The sequence below is a fragment of the Paramormyrops kingsleyae genome, chromosome 17, assembly GCF_048594095.1.
Source record: "Paramormyrops kingsleyae isolate MSU_618 chromosome 17, PKINGS_0.4, whole genome shotgun sequence".
Taxonomy (NCBI): domain Eukaryota; kingdom Metazoa; phylum Chordata; class Actinopteri; order Osteoglossiformes; family Mormyridae; genus Paramormyrops; species Paramormyrops kingsleyae.
In genome coordinates, this window is record NC_132813.1 from 18,653,642 (window position 1) to 18,675,006 (window position 21,365).

A 21,365-nucleotide genomic window follows, 5' to 3' on the forward strand; every position below is an offset into this window, starting at 1 on the left:
TCTGCCAGCCAGCCGGCTGTTTGAACATATGCATGCATGTATGTTCGTCGTGGCACAGAATTAATTTCCCTTTCAGATCAGATTGTTTACACTGCAGAGATGTCAGTTCACAGCCCAAGAATGCTCTAGAGGATTCTTGTTTAGTCAGCCGTGATTTGATATAATAGTATTATGCAACCTTGTTTTTGACTGGATCGTTTCTATGTGCCAATGAACGGAGGAATGTAAGAAAAAAGAGCCGACACAACTGTAATGGACTGTTTTCAAACAATATATTAGAGTGGAATAAAAATGACAACATAGGAAAATAAATCATATAAAAATCAGCAGCCAAATTCTGCCCAGTAGGTAGGAGTAGGGGAGGAACAGGAAAGCTCCGCACACTTTGAGTGTATGCCTGAAGGCTGATGGACAACCAGCCTGCATCTTCGCTTTCTTCACCTCTGTCATATTATCCGAACTAAAGAACCCAATGTGGAACTCCCCCGAGAGAGCTAGTTAACGAGCCTGTTAATTAACAACGCTGCCATTAGAGGGTGAATGGCAACCTGAAGACCAGGAGTCCATTTGGCCTGAATGGGACCCACCCACACACACACACACCACACACACACACACACACACACACACACACACACACACACACACACACACACACTGTTGGCAGCACCAGGGGTCCAATGCCACTGCATCAAACCCACTGGCCAGTGACAGTGACAGTTACAGCAGCCGGAAACTGAGATGACGGCCGTGACTGAGGGCGTCTCCGTTGATACAGTCATACATCAGAACCTGGGTCCCATGGACGACAGCTCCCAGCCTGATGAAAAGCCACCTTATTTACTGCTGTCTTCCTTCTGAAATAACATTATACTCAACTCGCCCATTTCCATCTCGCCCCCACTGTAGTAGCGCCTTGAACAGAAATAAATCACTTTAACATGTAATCTGGGGTAAATAACCTGTCCCGACATTATTACAGATGTCAGAAGGGTAGGAGGGAGACATCCATTAGCATTTATAATGAAGTTTTTAACAGGCAGGGACGTGGCCACCTGCTGCCGATTCGTCATTTAAATGCAATGTTCTCAACCAGGAGGGCAGCGCCCATAGTGCCATATGGAGAGGCTCTGTCTGTGGCGCTGTCGTTAGGTCTGTCAGTGCTGCATAATCTGCCGCAAACTATTTAGATGGCAGTCCTTCACTGGAAGGTTCTGCTGAGATTGCCTCATGGACGTTCCTGTTCAAGAAGGCTGGTTTTGCCCTTACTGTAGCTGACTGTGCAGACACACAGCTCACATCCTCAGCCCCCTGGCCTCTTAGTAACAGATCTGATGGGGGGGAGGAAGTGGATGGAAGGATGACATGTTTACCTGTGGGGGTGGGGAGGGGCAGCCCAGTCTCTTCCGCCTTGTCCGCGGTTCGTCACCTTGTCAAGGATGAGTGCCCGGCGGTCTGACATGAAGTGGGGGGGCAGAGAACTATGACACAAAAAAATATGGAGATGAGGAAACTGTTGAGAGGACAAACTGGAACAATAGGCTGTGGGAGGGTGCGTCTGATTGGACGCTGTACTGCAAAGGGCCCCACCCACCCACCCCGGGTCACTCTGAAAAAGTTTAAGACGCTTTTACAGAACGTTCTGCTGGGATTTTACAATAAAAGGTATTAAAAACAGCTCTTTCCACGTGGCCAATCTGAAGGCTGCTTGTAGCAGTGATGAGAATGACGACGCTGACGCCAAAAACGACACTGTGGAAGAGGAACTGGTCCACTGGCAGAGGAGGAGGAGACTTCATAGAAGGACGTCCGTCTGCGGTTTCCACAGAGACTCGATGGCCGGTGTGGTTTAGTGCCATGTTGCCCCTGGCGATGGCCTCTCCCCTGGGCCAGACGGGCCCCGGTCATCCAGCATTTACTCAGGTCCACTAGGGGCGCTCTTGTCCCACTCGGCAGCCTCCTCACCGGGGACCGGGGAGTCCCGGGGACGAGGAGCCTGAAAGCGGCGGCACTCAGGGCACACGTGCACGTGGCTGCAGCTCTGTGTCACCAGGGCAACTTCTTGCGGCAGCCTTGGGGGAGGACCCTCGGCCGTGGCCCCGCCCAGGCCCACCCCCCCACACAGCTTGCCATTGCTGAGGCTGGCAGCAGTCGCCCGGGCACGGCGCTCCTCCAGGGATGCCCGGCGGGGGTTTTGCCCCCCAGGCACCCGACGACGGCGGTGCTGAAGGCTGTCCTGGCAGAGGAGGATCCCCTGGAGCTCACGCAGCATTTCCTCGCACGCTGACTGGGGGGGGGGACAGAGGGTGGAGAAGGAGAGGGAGAGAAGGAAAGAGAGACAGAGAAATGAGGAGAGAAAAAATGGCCTTGTGTGGACACTCATAAGCTGGTTGACATACATTCTTTTAGCAGGATTTACTGGTACGGTAAATTTCCCACTTACACTCATAACGGCAGGTAACAGCCTAGGGTTATCTGGGGTCTTTCCAAAAATTAAATGATGCACCTTAGAGGTCTACAGGCAAATTTATCAGAATTGTCATTGAAAATGTGAGTAGTTAATGCCTCATCCTCTCCAGTCCAATTTTTTATCTGGGCAAAAAACATATCTGACATATCTTGACGCTGCATATTAGTCACAGTGGCCAAAATGATGCCTCATGAACCATTTGTGGTATTTTTTGACTCCACTAGATGGTGCTCTTTGCTTTCTTTGAGGCATGCTTTGATCCCTTTTTTGAACAGGCAGCACCATCTATTCAGGTCAAAAAATACCACAAATGGTTCATGAAGTGCAGTTTTTGCCATCACTACTGCATATACATTATGTGTTCCATATTGGGGGTGGGGCCATGATAAGTGTGGGGGCGTGTGCTATCCAGATGTGGGAGGGGCATCACCTCAGTGCTGGGTGTTCGACGCAGCATCCAGGCAAACTCCAGCACAGCTATGAGGACGGCTGCCAGTAGGCCACACACCAGCACCACGAAGATACCCCCAATGTTCTCCATACCCAGACCTGCGGGGGCAGAAAGCAGCCAGGAGCCACACATTAGGGAGAAGAGGGTTACCCAGAGCATGCCCAAGACCTCTATGCAATGCTTAGATGCCAAGTGTGACTCGGTGACCTGTGCAGTACCTTTGGCCCGGTGGTCACCATCTTTGGGACACTTGCCCCCTTCCCACCACTTCCTCTTCAGGATCTCTAGCCGATTATCTTCCTGAAGCCTGAGGATGGCGAGGTCCAGCTCGTCCCTGTAGAGTGAACCTATGTAAACAGAGAGATGGGGAGTGAGAGAGAGAGAGAGAATGAGGGAGCGAGGGAGGGAAAGGGGAGAGAGACAGAGGGATGGAGGGAGACGAGATGAGCGATAGAGAGAAACAGACAGAGAAAGAGAGAGAGAGAGACAAATAGAGAAAAAAAATGGGAAAAAGGAGAGACAAACAGTGAGAGAGACTTAATTGATGTGTGTGTATGTGTCCATGAGTAAGTGTGAGTGTTAACGATAGCTTACAGAAACCCCTAATTAGAAAGTGTGATTTTATCAAACACAGATCAGCTTTCTTCAGGCTAATAGCGTCACATGAGAACCATTATGGTGCATGATCCTCCTGAGCGTGAGGAACATTCCGTAAGGGCTGCGGGTGTCTTACCAGCAGGCATGCCGATGCCGTAGCCCTTGGTGTCCAGCAGGCCGCCGATCTGCGTGAGGTTGCAGTCTCGCTGCCGGTGGTACTCGTTCATGGTGCTCTCCAGCAGAAAGGCGTAGTTGGATTTGAGGACACGGGCGATGCCCTCTTCTGTGCTCTTCACGAAGACACTGGGCTGTTTGGTGTGCATGAAGTTCCACATGCGCTGGTATGTCTGGTAGCGCGAATTCTGCCCAGAGTGGGGGGGAGGGGGGCAAAGTGCCAGTGGGGTAAGTGAGGGTGACGAGGTTTAAAGTTAGTGTTCAGGGAGTTAAACAGCTGACAGGAAGCGGGGAGACACACAGATACACATATACTAGTGACAGACAAAATGATGCTTCATGAACCATTTGCTGTATTTTTTGACCCCACTAGATGGCGCTCTTGGTTTGCTTTATGCTTTAAACAGAAAGTACCATCTAGTGGGGTCAAAAGATACAACAAATGGTTCATGAAGTGTCATTTTATCCATCACTAACATACACATTCACACACACGTTTACTAATACACAGACATACATCCACATACTGTACACACACACAAAACATGGAAACACAGACTTAGACACAGACACACACATTAACAGATGGGTAATCCCACTGACAGAGACACACAAACAATCCACAACAAACATGCTGTATTTGCCATTTGCATAAGTACAGGTACATTGGAATGCTTCACTTTGCTGACCCCATCTTGCGCTCCATAGCTGGGGGGGTCACAGCACAAGGTCAGCCAACAGGGAGTGCTGCTGGAGCTGGGGGTTAAGGGCCTTACCCAAGGGCCCACAAACATGTGACTGTTCTGCTGAGGCCAGGGCTTGAACCCACCACACACACACACACACACACACACACACAAACAAACAAACGTGTATCTTGTATATTTGTTTGAGGAGTCTCTCCATTGATTTCTATGGCCATTACCCTACTCCTAACTATAATAAGTCTAACCCTTAACCAGGCCTAATCTTAACCATACTGCAACCAAATAAAATACAAGACTTTTGGCAATTCACATTTTTTTGATAGCATGTGCACATTTTTTGTAAAATTAGGTTTATATTATGGGGACTGAAAAAATGTCCCCACTAGGTAACATTTGGTTCCCACAATGTGTAAATACAAACCCACACATCCATACACAGACAGGCACATACAAGCACACACACACGCACACACACACACACACACACACACACACAGTCATGCAATCATATCTTTACATCTCTACATTCAGTCCCCACAACGTAAGGTATACCTGGACCATACACACACACATACACACACACACACACCTGAAAGAAGGTCATGGTTGAGCCCCCATACATAGTGCCGTACTCGATGGCGGTCTGGTCGGCCAGGTCGTCCACAGACTCGATGGGCACCTCCATCCTCTGCACGGTGAGGAAGGCGGCCAGGTTGGCCGTGTAGGAGGAGATGATGATGAGGGTGAAGGCCCACCTACAGGAGGATTAGGTGTTACTCACCCCTGTGTCTGTGTGTATCTGTGTGTGTGTCTGTTGTCCCTAAATGCTTTTACTTTGCAATAAAACCATGGAATATCTAGCAGGGAAGAAATGTCACAAACTGACTTATTGCAAAGGTGGCACCTATGACAGTGTCACGCCTGAATTCACTGAGCTCTTCAGAACGACCCATTCTTTCACAAATCTTCGTAAACCTGACTGCTTTTCTAGGTGCTTCATTTTATAAACCAGTGGCAATGGGTCTGAATGACACACCTAAATTTAATGATTAAGAGGTGTGTCTATAAGCCGACTCTGTTATGAACTGTTATGAACTAGTAGTTTTTATTGCCCTCTCAGAGAGGAAGACAAGGGGGCTCTCATCATGTGTCCTGTGTGTGTGTCTGTCTGTCTGTCTCTGAGTGTGTGCGTGTGTCTCTCAGTGTGTGTGTGTGGTCCAGGTATATCTTACCTTGTGGGGACCAAATTTCCCCACAACGTGATGAATACCCGTTTTTTTTACCTTATGGGAACTAGTTTCCTGGTCCTCATATGGGAAAACTCTTTTATAAAAATCTGTGACTGCAAAACTAAAAATGCAAAAAATGTATTTTGTTTGATTACTTATGATTATGGTTAGGGCTGGGAAGGGGTTAAGGCTGTCAAAGTTAGCATTAGCATTTTTCCCATAGAAATTAATGAGCTGTCCCCAAAAAGATATGATTACATGACTGTGTGTGTGTGTGTGTCTGTGTGTGTGTGAGAGAGAGTTTGTGTGTGTGCCCCTACACACTGACCAGACCCCGCTGACGCAGCGCGTAGACAGAGCACGGGGGGCGATGGTGGACCCCTGCTGCATAAAACCCCCTACAGGAAACCAGAAACTGTTTCCCAGGGAGTACTGATTGATGACAAGGCTGCAGCGCCCCCTCTGGTAGGGGTCGGGATTGTACCACTCATATGGCGTTAACCTGAGCACAGAGAGATGGCAGAGAAAAGGAGAAAAGCCTGGTTCAGCTATACATCACTCTCATGTGACCCCAACCGATGAATCCCATTGGCTGATACGCATGTTAGCAGCGACGATCTCAGAGACCTGCAGGGAGATTTGAAATTTACAAAGAAGAGTCTGAGCATTAGTCTGAGCACCAGGGATATGACTTATGCGGCTCCCAGGGAGAGCATCATGTTCTTCCCCCAGCTCTGCGCCAGGCTCAAGCAAATGAATATCAATCTGTGGATGCTTGTGGCAGATTGCCGATGGTTATCCCAAGTCACTGAAAATGCCGAGGGTCACAGCGCGTTCGGAAGCGAGGCTTATCCTTCAGAGATATCCTCCAGGATCATAGGAAGCACAGCTTCAAAAAGCCTGAAATTTATTACAACCATTTAAGGTTTCACAGTCCTACAGTACAACTGGAACTGGAGATGTCCAGGTGCTGGTGGCAGTTCCGGGACCCGCCAGCAGGTGGGGCAGTGTGCTCACCTGGCGACTAAGAAGAGAACGCAGCTGACAGCCAGGTAAGCAAGCAGCATGAAAAGCCACACTCCTGGGGAGAAGGGGTCCAGGAAGGAGAAATAGCCAGGTCTGCGGCCCTGAAATAAAGCACACGATGACTGTATACACACAAATAAGCTGGCTCCTGTGCATACAGAAAAACGCTTTAACAATAACACACACATGCACATCTATTCAATTACTATTAATCTATACATAATTGGATCAGAGGCAGGGTATGTGTTCCTGACCCAGGCCTGACCCGTGTTGTGTAATTGGACAGAACGTGGCACATAGCCAGTGTGATTTTGAGGTCTCTGATGAACATGTCCCAGGGGGTAGGGTGCCCTCTCCTGGCACAGTGACTGTCTACTCGCCAAGGCATACCCAGCAGCCATATTGAGTTCTCAAGACATAGGGGTGGCTGCGGGGGGGGGGGGGGGATCCTGGAGTTTTTAGAAGGACAGAATGCATGGCCCATGTTCGAGTCCCATTTGTGTGCCAAAAATTAGACAGCAGTCAACAACTGACAACCCGCCCCCCCCCAAAACTCAGGTATACGACTATATCTAGTAACTCATAGGCTCTTACAACAGCTTCTTTTACGCTGTTTCCCTCCAGGGGGCAACAATTTAATAAGGGGGTAATACAGCTCTGGAGAAAAATTAAGAGACCGCTCTATATTTTTAAAAAATTCACATTTTTAAATCCTGGTTTAATCGTGGTTCTGCTGTCAAAAGCAGGCTCAGCATTCCTAACACAGCAGCACACAAGAACAAGGCGAAGCAGGAGACAACCAGAAACCAGCCAGAGGGCAGAAGCGACTTTCTAATGGCAGAGATGACCATCAACTTATCCGGCAGTGCCTCATAAATCTGAGAATGACCTCAAGTGACCTTCAAGTGGGATGGGAAACATTAAGTGTGAAGTGCACTGCTAGGACAGTTCATATCAGGCTCCTAGAGGCAGGACTGAAGACCCATAAAGCAAGGAAGTAGGGAAGAGCCAGGCTGAAATTTGCAAAAAGAGTATATTTTACACTGGCACAAAACTGAAATGAATGAAACTGAAATTTTTGCTGCGGTCTCTTAATTTTTTCCAGAGCCGTATGTAAAAATTAGACAACATGTCACCCAGGGCTACATCAAAGGCGTCTCTGCTGCGAATGAGATAATGAACAAGATTAGGAAGAGTGACCGTTTACATTTTCCAAATGTTCTTCTCACCGCGGTTGGTGTGAGAGCGGCAAGTAAAGTGCCTTCTGCACACCAACGGCCAGAGAGTCACCAGATAAGCAGGAGGTCTCACCAGATGCACCCGGTACAGGATGCTGATGCCCAAGGTCATGAAGGGCTTGGAGAAGTCGATGACCTTCTCCCTCTCAGCGGTGATGGTCAGCCCTGCCACGGCCAGGTCGGCTTTCTGAGGCATATATGCAAGGGGGGTGGGGGGGGGTAGTTTCAGAGCCTTGTCATGGTTTGGAGGACCAGTGCGATTTCTAGAAACCATAGTGAGGGCATCAAGAAACACACTCCCAGAATTCCAGCTCCACGTCTGGCTGATTCCACCTAGTCCACAAGCCGTTCGTGATCCCTACTTCACAGTGACAGCTCCCCCCCCCCCCCCCCCCCCCACCACTTACATTGCCAGCTTGTCAAGTCTCTGTACTTGTCAGCTAAGGCTCAGTTGGGCCCCCAAACCCAGTGACCTCACGTTTGTTCACATGCTTAATAATTCAGCTGGAACCATTCTTGGTGATTAAAGACGTTCTTGGGCAAGGATGTCAGTCTCCAACAAAGACACGGTGGGGGGAAAAAAGAACAAAAAAGAACCTTTAGGCCCAATAATCGTCATGCCAACCGAACTTGTTGACAAAGCTCTATGACCAGTCGGAGCAGCGCGTGTCATGTAAAATGCAACAGTCATACCAGACCCTGATCCAAGGTCTCCATGGTCAGTCTTTTGCTCCAAACTGAAGCTTTTTCCTCTCTGAACACTCGCATCCCAACGCGAGCCTGGGATTGCATGCTACACAGATTCCACCTGTCTGAACGTATCTCCCAGAGGGGACACATCAGTTCGCTGAGAGTTATCTCAGCGCCTCAGGTTTTTCTAGGGATGTGCAGGACCTGGAAGTAACAGGTTCAGAGCTTCTCCCCAATGGTCTGCGAGTGCTGCCTTGAGCAAACTTCACACAAACTTCATACGTTTCCGGAATCTCCACCACGGGAGAGATCCAAACTTAATAAGGGAAAATCTGACCTCCTTTTGAAAAATGAGCACGTCCCCACAGCACATACTGAAATATTAACAATGAATGTTTTAGAACATTAATATTGATTGGCAGACGCATCTCTCATTCAAAATACAACAAAAACAAAAAACGTACAAATTCAGCTTTTAAATAATGCATCTCTGCCAGTTTATTTTTCTTCTAATTCTGATCCACGGAGCTTCCCCTTTGTAGGTAGAGGGATCAGACTCAGAGTGATAACATCTGTCTAACTTCAGGGTTTGGATCCCTGCTCTGTCAGGAAGAACCACGTTTACCCATACGGGGGACACATAGGGGATGGATCTTTGCAAGGTCACCAAGCAACAGGAATCCTTCAAAATGAATCGCCGTTGTAATAGGAGCCGGCAGCCCCCACTTCATATCCTTAATGGTCCTGCCCTCCATTAGCCCTGGGAATTAAGATGGATAACTTATTATGGCCTGGCCTTCCTGTCTGCATCCACCTGAAAGCAATATTTAATTGTTTCCGATATTTAGGCACAACAACATTTCATTCATAAACAAATCCATTAAATTTGCTGCACAAATTACAAGCAGGCCTGCAAAAAATGCATCACCAAGAGACTAACATAGTTTTTTTTAAATAAATAATCTTACTGTAAAGGGCAAACTCCTGAAGTAGATGGGAATTAATGACATGTAAAAATCCAGCTCAATCAAGTCTGTGTTAGCGGGTGTCAGAATTAGGATTAATCTGCTTCATGGTTAACTGGGCATTTCAGATTGTGTGTGTCTGATTGGTACAAGGGGAGCTTATTGAAATTTGTGTCTGAGAGCAGAGACCACGTAACAGCCCAGGCTAGTTGGGTTTGGCGGGTGTCTTGGGATTGGACAAAATTCTAATGCTCCTTCTTAATACATATCTCACAGCAGATCACTCTCCCCAAATTCTACACGTACCATTACAAGCTCACTGGTCAGACTGATCTCAGACCAGGTGTTAAGGGGCGGAAGTGCACCTAGTGCTTCATACACACCTATGCCTCTGACTAGAATGTCCATTGCATGTAGAGAGATGGTACATTGATAAAGATGAATCTTCAAAGATGTGTAACTGGCATGGAATTATTTATGTTTGAGTTGATGATGCATGTTCATGAGGCATGAGATGTACGGATGACTTGATGACACTTGCTGATGATGTGAGACCTAGGGATGAAGCAGAAGGTCTACAGCAGTGTTTCCCAATCCGGTCCTCAGTGACCACCAGACGGTCCACATCTTCACACTCTCTCCCAAAAACATGGACCACCTGGGGGTCCCTGATAACCGGATGGGAAACACTGCAGTCCGTGTAAATGAGCAGGTGTCATGGATCTTTGCGGGTGCTGGTAGGTGTGGACCTCACCCTGGACATGAGCTCGCCCACCATGCCCGTCCAGGTGCCGTTGGCCCCCGGAACGCCGTAGACGCCGTCGTCCACCAGCCGGATGCGGTAGTTGAATTTCAGGATGTGGGCCAACTCCCTCAGCATGTCCACGCAGAAGCCCTCATAGCGGTCATTACCCTGCAGGTCCTGGTGGTTTTGTCTCAGCATCACATAGGGATTCTCCTGCAGGGCACGCATCACACGGCATCATTCAGGCTGCGATTCTCCCTGCTCATGCTTTCATCTAATGCATCTATTCCCAACGGCTGAAAATAGGACCGTATAACAGGATGACATGCGTCAGTCTGGCTCCAAGCTCAGTCCCATCACCGCTACGCCACCTGCTGAACTTTGACTGCCATCTCCCGTAGTGCATCTTACACTCAGACTGCTCAGTAACTCACTCCCATCGAATACCTGCCATTATTTATGGTTTGTTATCCTGTCCAGATGGGACCGTTTGCTGATTTAGGTTGAATGTGGCACACATTTACGGAGCACTGAAATAGGGGGAGGGCATATTTCACATCATCATCTTCCCGTAAAGGGAAAATTCAGCTTCTTTTCCCAGAGAATGGTTTAATCAAGCCTGCATGGACTCTCTAGTGTGCACCAGATCAATGGTGTTTTCACCCATTAAGGCCGTATTTTTTCACCGCGGCCGGGAATGAGACCCGCTCTCAGAGGGATTTCGCAATCTTCCTGCCGACTGCTGAGTGTCGTCGGAGTCTCAAGTCTCAAGATAACCCGGGAGACAAAATTCCAGGAACAAAGTTCCCTGGCAGGAAAGACTTTAAAAGTCTATGAGAGACGTCTCAGAATTTGACGCTGCAGAAGTGCTCTGTGCCAAACACTGCGAGGCGAGTGGCAGAATGGTGACCAGCGGCTGCCACCAAACGCAAATCGCTCATTAAGATGTTGGTGCTTGCTGGGTGGAAAGGCGGGGCGCCCGGGGTTTCCGACAGACTGGCCCCAGGTTAAACTGTAGGGCGTGACGAAGGACGCCATCTAACGAATAAACATACCTGCCTGAGCTCCATTGACGTGGAGAAGGGTCAGGAGAAAATTTGGCTTCTTCTCCTCGTTACCATTTCACACCAACCTCATTAAACTCAAATGCAAAAGAAGGGTCTTGGCACCGAGCCAAGAAAATCCATCCCAGCATGCACCAGCTGTGTAAGATCTGGCATCGTCTCAAACTCAGGGCCGTGTGAGGCCATCTCTATTGCTTATTCAAAAAATCCCGTGTGATATAAAAATATTGTGCGTGGGAGAAATGGAAAAACACATACATGTCACATGTGTGTGCGCGATGGCATATTTGCATGTGTGTGAGTGCGTGCTTTTGAATGCTTGTGTTCCAGCTGCATTGTAACGCCTCTCAGCTGCAGAGCACTGTGGATCGCCGTAGGCGTCCGGAGACCGGGCCCTGGGGCTGACGACGCTGGTCCACGGCGTGATGAATGAGGCCCGATAGCTGCAGAATTGCTGCTAGGCTGAGGGCTCCATACATCTTCGGGGTGAGATTGCCACACTCTTCCGACTGCCATCCAGCCCCCCCCCCCCCCCGCAAAAGCTTTGCGTCCAGCCGGGCCTAAGCCAGTCATTCGAATAACAACCCAATTACTGAAAATGACCGAAAAAACAAGCCCCCCACCATCCCATAATGCATTTCTGCTTCCTGTGAGCAGATAAACGCAGAAGAAAGCCTCAATTCACGTCGAGTTGATTGAGCCTTATCTCCTGCTTTTTCTACAGCATGTGGAGGCAGAGTCATGAATATTTCTTTTATTCTGACTATGATCTCTCTGCGGGGATTGCTTCCATTCTTCTAGATCTTAACTTTGCTTCTTGAGCATGAACATCTCCCTGGATTACGCAGCACAGTGACTCCCTGCCTCTAAACGCATGACGGTACAAAATCCTCCTGCTTCACAACGAGGTCGGCTCCTTATACCGTATCACAGCCATTCGTAAAGTGGCATGTCCAGCACACCACAGCCATGCGAGGATCTGTCACGGGGCGGGAAAGCGTGTCCTCGTGCAAGCTCACCAGGATCGTGGTGATGACGAGTGTTGTGTTGAACAGAGCGTCTGTTACGTTGGGCGACGACAGCCTCCTCACCATGGACAAGCCCTGGTCCGAGTGCCACTGGCCAATCTGTACAGAGGACACACACACAAACACACACACGCACACTCATGATTATACACTATACTGCCAAAAGTATTGGGACACCCCTGAAAATCATTGAATTCAGATGTTCCAATCACTTCCATAACCACAGGTGTATAAAATCAACATTTACAAACATTTGCGAAAGAATGGGTCACTCTCAGGAGCTCAGTGAATTCAAGCATGGTACCGTGATAGGATGCCACCTGTGCAATGAATCTATTTGCGAAATTTCCTCATTACTAAATATTCCATGGCCAACTGTTAGTGGCATTATAACAAAGTGGAAGCAATTGGGAACAACAGCAACTACACAAAGTGATAGGCCACGTAAAATCACAGAGCGGGGACAACGCATGCTGAGGCTCACAGTGTGCAGAAGTCGCCAACTGTCTGCAGAGTCAATAGCTACAGACCTACAAACTTCATGTGACCTTCAGATTAGCTGAAGAAGTGCATAGAGAACTTCATGGAATGGGTTTCCATGGCTGAGCTGCTGCATCCAAGCCTTACATCACCAAGTGCAAAGCGTCGGATGCAGTGGTGTAAAGCACAGTGCCACTGGACTCTAGAGCAGTGAAGACGTGTTCTCTGGAGTGACAAATCACGCGTCTCTGTCTGGCAAACCGATGGACGAGTCTGGGTTTGGTGGTTGCCAGGAGAACGGTACTTGCCTGACTGCATTGTGCCAAGTGTAAATTTTGGTGGAGGGGGGATTATGGTGTGGGGTTGTTTTTCAGGGGTTGATTGGTGAGTTTGGTGTGGAAGAACTTGACTGGCTTGCACAGAGCCCTGACCTCAACCCCACTGACCACCATTGGGTTGGGATGACCTAGAACAGAGATCAGGATCCAGGCCTTCACATCCAACAATAGTGTCTAACTTCACACAAGCTCTTCTGGATGAATGGGCAAAATTTCCATAGACAGACCAAAATCTTACGGAAAGCATTCCCAGATGAGTGGCAGCTGTTATAGCTGCAAGGGTGGGGTGTGTGTGGGGGGGGGGGGGGACCAACTCCGAATTGATGCCTATGGATTTAGTGTGGAATGTCATACAATTCCAGTGGGTGTAATGGTTCTTTCTGTTACCCAGTTATCTTGTCCATGTAGTATATACACTTGCACACACACACACACACACACCTGCACGTACAGACATAATGGCTGTCAATCATACACCGTTCCAGGGTTCAGTGGCCACTCAGAATTTAATAAAACATTTCTTTAGTCAAATCTCAAAGAGAAAATTTCATTTAAAACACCACAGAGAATAATTCCTTCTCTGATGCTCAGAGAGGAACCAGAGTTTAATCTTCTATCAAACACCAGTCCGGTAGAGCTGATTTAAAACAACACACAGCTTCAAATGAGGCCCTGTACCGTATTTTGATTAGTATTGCTTGTCCGCGGTTGGAATAGGGATCACTACATACCTGATTAATTACACATTTCCATTTTGTATGGGAATAAACTTGTGTTTTGCCTTGGGAAGAAAACAGGTTTCTGATATAAACACCCTCCAACCCCCCGCTTTCCATTTCCCGCCGAGCCCCCACCAGGGCGAGGACCACCCTGCCGTAACAGGTTAAAACACCAAAGTTAACTTGAAGCTGTGCCCGCCGGGGGACATTAGGGACTGAATCAGACTGCAATGACAGGCTCATTCTGGGCAGCCATGCCTGTTTCTAGGGATGAAAGTGTAACAGCCGGGACAGTGGGGGTTGGGGGGTGGGGGGTGTGGAGACTCAGGGGATCTCCGAGAAGGGAATGAACCTTCTTACAGGAGACTGCTTACACTCACACTCACACACACACTCTCTCTCACACACACACACTCTCACACACACAGATCATATATTCCTATCATTGTCGCAACCCTCCATTCATTCCCATGGGCGTAACCCTAATCATAACCCCTAACCCTAACCCTAACCCTAATCATAACCCCTAACCCTAACCCTAATCATAACCCCTAACCCTAACCCTAATCATAACCCCTAACCCTAACCATAAGTAACCAAGCGAAATACAAGACTTGTGGTGTTTTTAGTTTTTTTATTGTATTCACAGCTTTTTCCAAAATTAAGGTTTATTTTGTGGAGACCTGAAAAATGTCCCCCAGTCTGAGCACATTGCCTGCAGTATCTGCCGCTTCAAAAACTGTCCCACACAAGCTAAGCTAATCATTAAGAGTTCTGTTCATTGGAGGTAAGGAGCCAAGCCCAGCCCCAGAAAACAACCCCTTGTAGATTAGGGAGTTTAATGTGTCTACATACTAAGACATTTTGGACAATGCTATGCCTCCGCCTTTGTGGAAACAGTTTGGTTGAAGACCCTTTTCTGTTCCAGCACAGAGCCCTGATTCACCTTCGGGATGAACTAGAACCTCAAAAATGCTCTTCTGGACGAATGGGCAAAATGAAGAGTAGCTGCAAAGGGGGAACCAACTCCATATTGATGCCTATGGGTTTATAATGGGATGTCATAAAAGTTCCTGTATGTGTAATGGCCAGGTGTCCCAATACTTTTGTTCAAATAGTGCAAAAAGTAACCACATCCCATGTTAAATACAACCCCCCCCCACAAATGCGCATACATACACACACACCTGACATAGACCGACCCCCCCCCCCCCACCGACACACACACCCACACAGCATCATCATCCTCACACTGCTGTCCTCACTGACCTCACAATCCAGCCATACACCGCAAGCTGTTCCAGTATTATCCAGAACCTTCCCCAGTGCACCATTAGCCAGCTTCTGCAGCTTAATTCCATAAAAGGAGCGTCACCAGCATAAGTAATTGATGAAACTGCAACCATAACATGTTCATTAAAATTATTATGCTTAATTAGAAGAAACTGATACCATGAATTAAACACTTCTCTTTTTTTAACAGATGGGTCCATGGAAGATATTCCCTTTTCAGTTTGACCTTGAGAATCCTGCTTGCCACACTCCTGCTGAGGCGGGACTGGGTAGGCCTCGCACCCGGGCACCCAAAAAGCCCCCATTAGCAAAGGGGCAAAATTTTTTGCAGGTCTGTGGGCAAAACACCAAGACAAGCTGTGTGATGTGTGAGAGTGTAAAAAAAAAACATTGTTATCGATCAGAGGCTGCCTCTTGTTAAAGGCCGCAGACTGTGTAGCTCACGGCCCAGACTCCCTGACCGGGAAGCGGTGCCGAGAGGCGTTTGCTGTGAAAAGGGCTGTAAAATCAATGGGGGAGGTTAGGGGAGTCGGTGAAGCGGAGCTTGAAGGATTACCTCCGGCAGATTCTGACACCGGGGCCCTGCTGCTGCCGGAGAGGCATTACAGTGATTACGCCGAGCGGCCGGACGCCATGTCTTAGGGTTCTGGTTGGAAATGATGCTTTCGTCATCGAGATACCATCATTTAATTGGCCAGCGCTTCCCCCTGCCTGATGTGAATCACGCATCTCACAGCTTCACCGTTTAAGCGACCCTGATGTCACATCACTGAAAGAGTCGGCGTTACGTCACTGTAAGAGTTCGGGTTCAAAGGTCCAAGAGCAGCTCCCTCGAAGGTTCTGAGCTGGCGAATTAAAGGCAGTTAACTGTGGTTACTTCAACCGTGCCGCTGCCACGGCGCTGGCAGTGCTGTCCCGCCAGAGACAGCCGAATCGCCGGCGTTCTCGATCGGGGTGATCCTCCCACTGCTCCTGCAGGCTGCTGTCACATGACACAGGAGGGCAAACAGAAAGCAGACCTTCCCCGAAATGTGATGCGGATTTCAATTTGCGCCTCAGGAACGGGTCGGGCGCAGGGGCACCGTGGCGAAATCGCCGTGTCCACCGTTTTGCCCCCGCCGGCGGCTTCGGCTCGTCATGAGACCGACACCCATTTCCCTGTCTGCCAAGGCATCCGACCACCGTGCCGAGGAGGTGCTGATTGGACGGGATGAGAGGAAACTGGGGACCTGGTTTGTGATTGGAAAGCAGAGCAAAGGGGGAAACACAGGGCAGCCCCCCCCCCCCCCCCCCGAATATCATACCACAGTAAACAGCATAACAAACATTTAACGGCATTACGAGCGCAGATGAAAACAGGGGCTCCAATTTCCTGTGGAGATTTCGTTCGTTTACTCCAAACACATTTTCTCTTTGAATCAGAACATGTCCAGAATGGAGCTTAAAGCCCTTCCCTGGATCAGTACTGAGGATTAAACACCTAAAAATACCCAGATCTCCAGCAGTTGGAGGATGCTCACTTGGTGAAGGGATGGTAATTGAAGACTGCACTGTAGCCCGCCTCCTTATAATTGCACTCTGACCTCTCTCTCTGTTACCCATAATCCATTTCACCATGCCTTCACAGTCAATACAAATGCGATGGGAAGGTCAGTCCTTCTCCTGTGGGCTCCATCACACCATACATACTCTCCGCCTGCACAGGTCCAGCCCTCTGGGGAAGACGAGCCTTTACAAGGTGCGCAGTTTAAAAAAAAAAAGTTAGTCCTGTGCCCTGGTCTCACACTTCCCGCAGGTGTCTTCACTCTGCCTGAAGGCTAATCGACAGAGATGCACGATGCCTGGGGTGCCTGGGAAACAGCGCCCTCTGCTGGCCGGGCGGCACTCAGGTGGTTCTGTCAGACTCAGTGAACATGAGCCTCGTGGAGACCATCTGCTCTTTGACACACACACACACACACACACACACACACACACACACACTTAGCCTTTCTGTCTAACAGCTCCATCATTGAGATGTCGATGCTTTAATTGAGGACCCTGATTAACCTCCTCCACTAATGGACTTAATTAGTAAATCGTATGCCAGGAGGGACCCAGTACTAATTCTAGCTAAAGAGCACCCCCCCCAACCCCATTTCCTCACTCAATCTGAAAAGGAGTGTCAGTCCGAAAGACAAAACACAAGCGCTGGGCTGAGAGAAGCCAGCAGGGGGCGCCATGGTTAACAACATATTCAAACCTCAAAATGAGATGCTGCTCGCCGCAATCAGTGTTTCTCAACCCATAAGTTTGGGAGGAGCTGGTAGGGAGCAAAAATGTGGGCCGTGTGGAGGTACCTGAGGACCGGGTTGAGAAACACTGACCTAGTGTCACCCCTGGTCCATTCTGTTCCAGAGAGTGTAAATCAGAGACACGTGCTGAGCCGAGCCTTCGGGGGAGAGTTGCATTCTTGGAGCGCTAATCAGCCAATGAATATACATGTAAAGGTGCTTTGCTTTTACAGCTTAATCCCGGTATTGGTGCCATCTGCGTCCTGGTCCCATCAGAGGCTGCCGCACCTCATTACGGCATCCGCATTAACGAGTAAAGCTTTACGCTTCACTCCTGTGGATTTACAGCCCCCATTGGCTCGGTTAGCATGGCGGGCCGTGTCAGCAAAGCGCAGCTGCGGGGAGCTCTCTCGCAGCTCGGTACCCTACAAGGGAGGAGTGGCACGCTGGACCCCCAGAGCCTGGTCTCCAGGGGAACACCTGGAGCTGGGATGGGGCTCATCAAGGTGCACCAGAGTTTCTCCATATTGTTAAAATATCCCCTCCCCATATTCCAGCATGATACAGCCCCCATGCACACTGCTAAATTAATGCAGTGGTGCTGTCATCAAGACCACAACATAGACAGACTCCATCCACGACCTCCTTAACCAGCAGATATAAACATCACTGAAGTTTTATGAGAAGGTCTGCGCACAGAGTGCGAAGGAGATTCCCATCTTCAGCCCTAAAGACAGAGAAGCTTTTCAGCGAGAAAAAAAGCAAGTGGGTCCAGTATCCCAATACAGGCAGGTCAGGATCTGTGTGACGGCATTCCAAGGAGGACTGGAGCCAATCGGCAGGTAAAGGGCCCCCCCGCCACACTTTATCAGGCCCACCCCCTGTGTGCTGACTTTTTCAGCAGATGCTCTATTGAGAGAGCAGGGCGGGACAGTCACTGGAGCAATTAGGGGTTAAAGGCCATGCTGATGGACCAAACAAAAATCCACTCTGTTAACCCGGGGATTTGAACGTCCCGACTTGCTGAGTCACACACTGCCTCTACTCTAAACTTACCCCTGTGGTAAGTTAGTAATGGTCTGTAGTATTTATTAATGGTCTTTATTGCCCCCTCAGAGAAGAAGGCAAGGGGCCTTTCATGACATGTTCTGGAGCTGTTCAGTGTGTGTGTGTGTGTGTGTGTGTGTGTGTGTGTGTGTATGATCACAGCACTTTACCTGCCTTAGCCCCTCCTTGCTGCTCTGCATGATGCGGAGGGCGTAATTGGACCGCTGCCCCCTGCTGTTGAACTCGATGTGGCCAGTTAGACCTTCCAATTCTACCTGTCCAAGAGGAAAGACAAACAGTCGGTCCTTCTGTTCCAGTTAGATGCACATACATACTCGCACGCAACAAACTCAACCAAGACTCACAGCTAAACAGCAGGTGCATGAGAGTGGATCAGTTTGGATGCCAATAAGGCCACTAGCCTTGGACCTTCACCAGTCAGATAATGAGGAATACTTTCATTTACCTGGCAATCTGGAGCAAAACTGAGGCCAAGTCATTAATTAGTCATTAATTAGATAAGGATCAATATGCCAGTCTTATTGCTAACATTAATCTCCGTTACAGTAATAGTGAAAGTCTCTGGATAAGTCTTACTACTGAGCTGTGAGTTGCAGTTTTATTCTTAATATAATAGGTATTATAACTTCTCGCTTATTCATATTTTTATCCAAAGTGCCTCATGATTCTGTCCAGTGATTCACACATCTGGATATTTTACAGGAGCAATTTGTGTTAAGTAGGTTTCGCAAGGGTACAACAGCAGAACCCTCCTGAGATCCGGCAGCCCAGCTTCCCGCAGGCTATTACCTGCCAACATCTCACGCACAAACCGTATTTAATCTTCTCCTCAGAAATCGGGGGCCGTTTTCAATTCATACTTGTTCCCCCTTTTCTGTGTTGTGGGGACGTAAATAAATTTGCTGTCGCCGGGTTCATGCCAAGTTCTACGGATGAAGATTGAAAACCGGGTCCCTGGGGGTGGGGGGGGGGGGGAGGGGGGTGTAGCACAGCAAAGTCAAATTGCTCCCCCTTCCCCCTTGAGGGTCGCATCAGCACAATAGCTAAAAGGGCAGGGGGGGGGGCAGAGTGGCGCCTCAGGGCCAGACGGGTACATGCTGGCGTCTGCGGTGAGCGGCTCCGGGGCGGCTCACCATGCGCAGGTAGTTCATCAGGCTGGTGCCGTGCTCCCAGATGCGGGGCGACTTGCAGGACAGAGGTGTAGCTCCAACGCTCTGGCTGCGGTTCAGCTCCTGCACGGCCGCCGCCACCGCATGCACCGCATCGAAGAGGAGCGCAGAGGAGAGCTGGGGGGAGCAGCACAGCACACATGGGGTTGGAACGGCCATGAAACACACATACACACAGACACACACACACACACATAGACACAGACACGCACAGACACACACAGACATGCACAGACACACACACACACACAGACACACACACACACAGACACACACGCACACACACACACACGAACACAGACACACACAGACACACACGCACACACACACACACAGACACACACACACAGACACACACAGACACAGACACACACACGCACACAGACACAGACACACACAGACACACACAGACACACACACGCACACAGACACACACGCACACACACACACACACAGACACACAGACACACACACGCACACAGACACAGACACAGACACACACAGACACAGACAAAGACACACACACGCACACAGACACACTCACCACCAGGCTCAGGGTACTGCAGCAAGGTGGAGCCTCAGTGGTTAGGGAGGTAGGTGTTTAGAAAGGGGGGGGGGGGCAGCTTCCCCAGGAAGGGGGGGTCTCGATTACACAGCACACTCAGGCTGCACTTCCCAATGTGAGGCGAGGGGCTCATTTTGCAGGGAGCAGAGCGAGTTTGTTCAGGATAACGGGAAAATGGGGGCTCATTTACAGCTTATGTTGGGAGAAATTGCTCTGTGCCCTGCCGCTTGTCAGGGGGGAGTGTCCGTGTGTGTGTGTGTGTGTGTGTGTGGGAGTCTGTGTGTGAAGAGAGGTTGGACTGCGACAACCCCCCCAGTCTGAGCCCATTGCCTGCTGGATCTGACGTACTCAGCATAACGTTGCCTACATGCCCCCCACCCCTCCCAATAGCCCCAGATCTGCTCATCAGAGCCCGACTGCAGAATCACCAGTCATCTGTAGGCATGGGTCACCTGACCGGGGTCCTGATGGCCATCTGGTCCTATAAATGCCCCCAGATCCACCCTGAAGCCAGCACCGTCTCTCAGGGCCCACTGACAAACCGAGACCTAAAACATCCCCACCCCCTCCTCACCGGCACCCCAGCGAAAGGGGCGTGGTCGCAGTTCTCCTGCCAGGAGCGGTGCAGGCTGACGAGGAAGTCCTGAAAGCGTGGGTGCGAGCGGTTGAACACGGAGAAGCCCACGATGGTGACGTGCTGGTCTGCCACCTCGTCCAATCGCAGCAGAGAGAACTCCTGGAAGGGGGGGGGACATCAGCCAACAATCGCTCTGTCAGAAATCAGTACAGACTGGAGCAGCATTGAAAGGCTGAGTAAATAAGCTGCATGTAATGTACGTGTTTTATGCAACCGGATACACACAGCTGCTAACCATCTCGTTTGCATTAACACACACACACACGCACACACACCCCCGGGTTCACCATGCCATTATGCTGGGCCTGAGTGCAGCGTTGACATGGTAACCAGGAGGCCAGGAGGGAAACAGGACAGAGCAAAGCAGGGTCTCCCCATGTCCCCTTATTAACTACTATTATTATCACACACTTAACAGTTCCCTCATCATTTGCCCGGC

The 21,365-nt window shown here is 49.4% G+C and overlaps 1 protein-coding gene across 5 annotated transcripts in view; it reads right to left on the minus strand.

Annotated features, from left to right (window-relative positions):
* Positions 1–253: 253 nt before the first annotated feature.
* LOC111851267 (glutamate receptor ionotropic, kainate 4-like) overlaps positions 254–21,365 on the minus strand; it is a 127,935-nt gene continuing 106,823 nt past the window's right edge. For 3 of the 5 annotated variants that reach the window (XM_072701335.1, XM_072701336.1, XM_072701337.1), the window contains 13 exons: positions 20,864–21,025; positions 19,689–19,841; positions 18,705–18,809; positions 12,376–12,483; positions 10,302–10,505; positions 7,966–8,079; positions 6,646–6,755; positions 5,957–6,130; positions 4,989–5,154; positions 3,655–3,880; positions 3,140–3,268; positions 2,901–3,019; positions 254–2,287 (listed from right to left, as the gene is read on the minus strand). In XM_072701335.1, coding sequence (XP_072557436.1) covers positions 1,916–2,287; positions 2,901–3,019; positions 3,140–3,268; positions 3,655–3,880; positions 4,989–5,154; positions 5,957–6,130; positions 6,646–6,755; positions 7,966–8,079; positions 10,302–10,505; positions 12,376–12,483; positions 18,705–18,809; positions 19,689–19,841; positions 20,864–21,025 — 2,142 coding nt within the window. In that variant the 3' untranslated portion in view covers positions 254–1,915. The remainder of the gene's footprint in view (positions 2,288–2,900; positions 3,020–3,139; positions 3,269–3,654; positions 3,881–4,988; positions 5,155–5,956; positions 6,131–6,645; positions 6,756–7,965; positions 8,080–10,301; positions 10,506–12,375; positions 12,484–18,704; positions 18,810–19,688; positions 19,842–20,863; positions 21,026–21,365) is intronic. The other 2 variants (XR_011983272.1, XR_011983271.1) reach the window with 2 other exon arrangements.